The following is a 2,297-nucleotide window of genomic DNA, read 5'->3' on the forward strand; positions in this document are numbered from 1 at the left end:
TGTGTCTTTATTACCCATTTTTACTATGACCTTTTTGGTCCTTCTCTGCTAGGCTGGTGACTTTGCCTTTCGGCTTTCTTTGTGAGTAAATCGATTGGTGGCGTGCTTGCTGTCCTGTTAAAAAAAAAAAAAAAAAAAAAAAAACAGCATCCGCAGAAAAATTATGAGTTTCCTAAGAAGCCAATTAGCGTTTTTATCTTCCAGTCTGGCATCTTCTCTTGATGCACCTTCGAACCCTCTTGGGCTCTGTATTTTGAGAGATGTTTCTGGGGATGTAATTGTGCTATTTTTTGAAAATTCAGAGTAAAAACTTTATAAAAATGCACGTTGCTTTTCCTTAAAATAAATGTTTGTTTTGTTTTTATGTGTCATGACGTATGTTTTCTTCGAACGAGGTTTTTCGATTCTTCCCGGAGGTATGGCTGACTTTCCCACTGATAGAATTTTTTAGAAAGATCTTAAAAATTCTGCCCCGGTTTCAGGATTTGGTCTGAGCGACCCTTGCTTTGTCTTGCTATTCAAAAATTCTGCCCCAGTGTATTGTTTTACTTTATCTCTTTCCTTTTTGACTGTTTCTGATAGGAATTTGTTAGGCTCCCTCAAAAATTCTACCCCAATGTAGGGTTGATGCTGTCTGATTCTTGTGCTGACCCTTACAAGCTTGATCTTGTTGACTTTTCCTGCCTTATTATCTCTGAGGTTTCCTAAGGGTTTCTTGGTTTTTCTTTTATGACGACCGAGCTCGAAAGCGCCTACGTATCCTATCGCGGCAAGAATTCAGGTCGAACGTAGTTCGAAATAAAATAACTGAGTTTTGGTTTTACTAATAAAGTGACCGGGTGTGATATGGACTGCCTACGTATCCTACTATGGGGTAGTCAGGTCATTGCATAGTTCATTACATAGATGATTTTTTTTCCTATTCTATTACAAAGTATGATTACAAGCAAAAGGTATGATTGCAAAGAAATAATAATGCGATTAAAAGCAAATGGAATCCTAAATGTAGTATCTCTTGAGCGCGTCCGCATTGATGGCTTTAGGACACTCTTGCCCATCCATCTCGGCTACTACTACAGCTCCTCCTGAGAGTACTTTCCTGACCATGTATGGTCCTTGCCAGTTTGGCGCGAATTTCCCTTTATGTTCCTCTTGATGAGGGAAGACTCGCTTGAGCATGAGTACTCCAATCTGGAAAAGTCGGGTTCTGACCCGCTTATTGAAGGCTCGAGACATCCTTTGCCTGTACATCTGTCTGTGGTATACTGCCACCATTTTCTTCTCATCTATCATAGCCAATTGTTCGTAACAATTTCTGACCCATTCTGCATCCTTTAGCTCCGCCTCTTGGATGATCCTGAGTGAAGGGATTTCCACTTCTGCGGGTATGACCGCTTCTGTACCATAGACAAGGAGGTATGGGGTTGCTCCAGTGGAAGTTCGGGTTGTCGTTCTGTACCCCAACAAAGCATAAGGCAACTGCTCGTGCCAATTCTTGTAGTTGTCGACCATTTTTCTCAGGATTCTTTTGATGTTCTTGTTGGCAGCCTCTACGGCTCCATTCATCTATGGCCGGTAGGTAGTAGAGATTCTGTGGGCGACCTTGAATTGCTCACAGATGTCCTTCATCAAATGGCTGTTCAGATTGGCACCATTGTCTGTGATGATGGATTCCGGTACACCGAAATGACATATCAGATTGTTTTTGACAAAGTCGGCCACGACTTTCTTGGTTACTCATTTGTGTGAAGTTGCTTCTACCCATTTGGTGAAGTAGTCGATGCCGACTAAGATGAAACGATGTCCGTTGGAGGCTGGCGGCTCGATGGGTCCTATGACGTCCATTCCCCATGCCACGAATGGCCAAGGCGAGCTCATCGCATGTAATTCTGTGAGGGCAACTGATTGATCAGATCCCCATGTATCTGACACTGATTGCACTTTTGTACGAATTTACAGGAGTCGTGCTCCATGGTCATCCAGTAATATCCTTTCCTCAAGATTTTCTCAGTAAGGATGAATCTATTCATGTGGGGTCCGCATGCCCCTGCGTGCACCTTTTTTAGCAATTTCGTAGCTTCTTCAGCCTCCACCCATCTGAGTAACCCAAGGTGAGGGGTTCTTTTGTACAACACTTCTTTGTTCAAGAAGAACCTATTAGCCAACCTCTTGATGGTCTTCTTTTGATTTGCTGAACTCTTTGGGGGATACAATCCTTTCTTCAGGTAGGCCTTGATGTCGGCATACCATGGTTGGCCATCTGGCTCGGCCTCTACATGGGCGTAGTGAGCCTATTC

The 2,297-nt window shown here is 43.1% G+C and overlaps 1 protein-coding gene across 1 annotated transcript; it reads right to left on the reverse strand.

Annotated features, from left to right (window-relative positions):
- Window positions 1–999: 999 nt before the first annotated feature.
- Window positions 1,000–1,512, reverse strand: LOC132054294 (uncharacterized). The gene has a single exon (XM_059446336.1). It carries the CDS (start codon window positions 1,510–1,512, stop codon window positions 1,000–1,002), a length of 513 nt encoding a protein of 170 aa, XP_059302319.1.
- Between the last annotated feature and the right edge of the window lie 785 nt (window positions 1,513–2,297).

This window comes from Lycium ferocissimum, chromosome 4 (assembly GCF_029784015.1).
Source record: "Lycium ferocissimum isolate CSIRO_LF1 chromosome 4, AGI_CSIRO_Lferr_CH_V1, whole genome shotgun sequence".
NCBI classification, from domain to species: Eukaryota; Viridiplantae; Streptophyta; class Magnoliopsida; order Solanales; family Solanaceae; genus Lycium; species Lycium ferocissimum.

Coding starts and splice junctions, on each gene's coding strand:
- LOC132054294 (XM_059446336.1), bottom strand. CDS start 1,512: ATGGTCGACAACTACAAGAATTGGCACGAGCAGTTGCCTTATGCTTTG.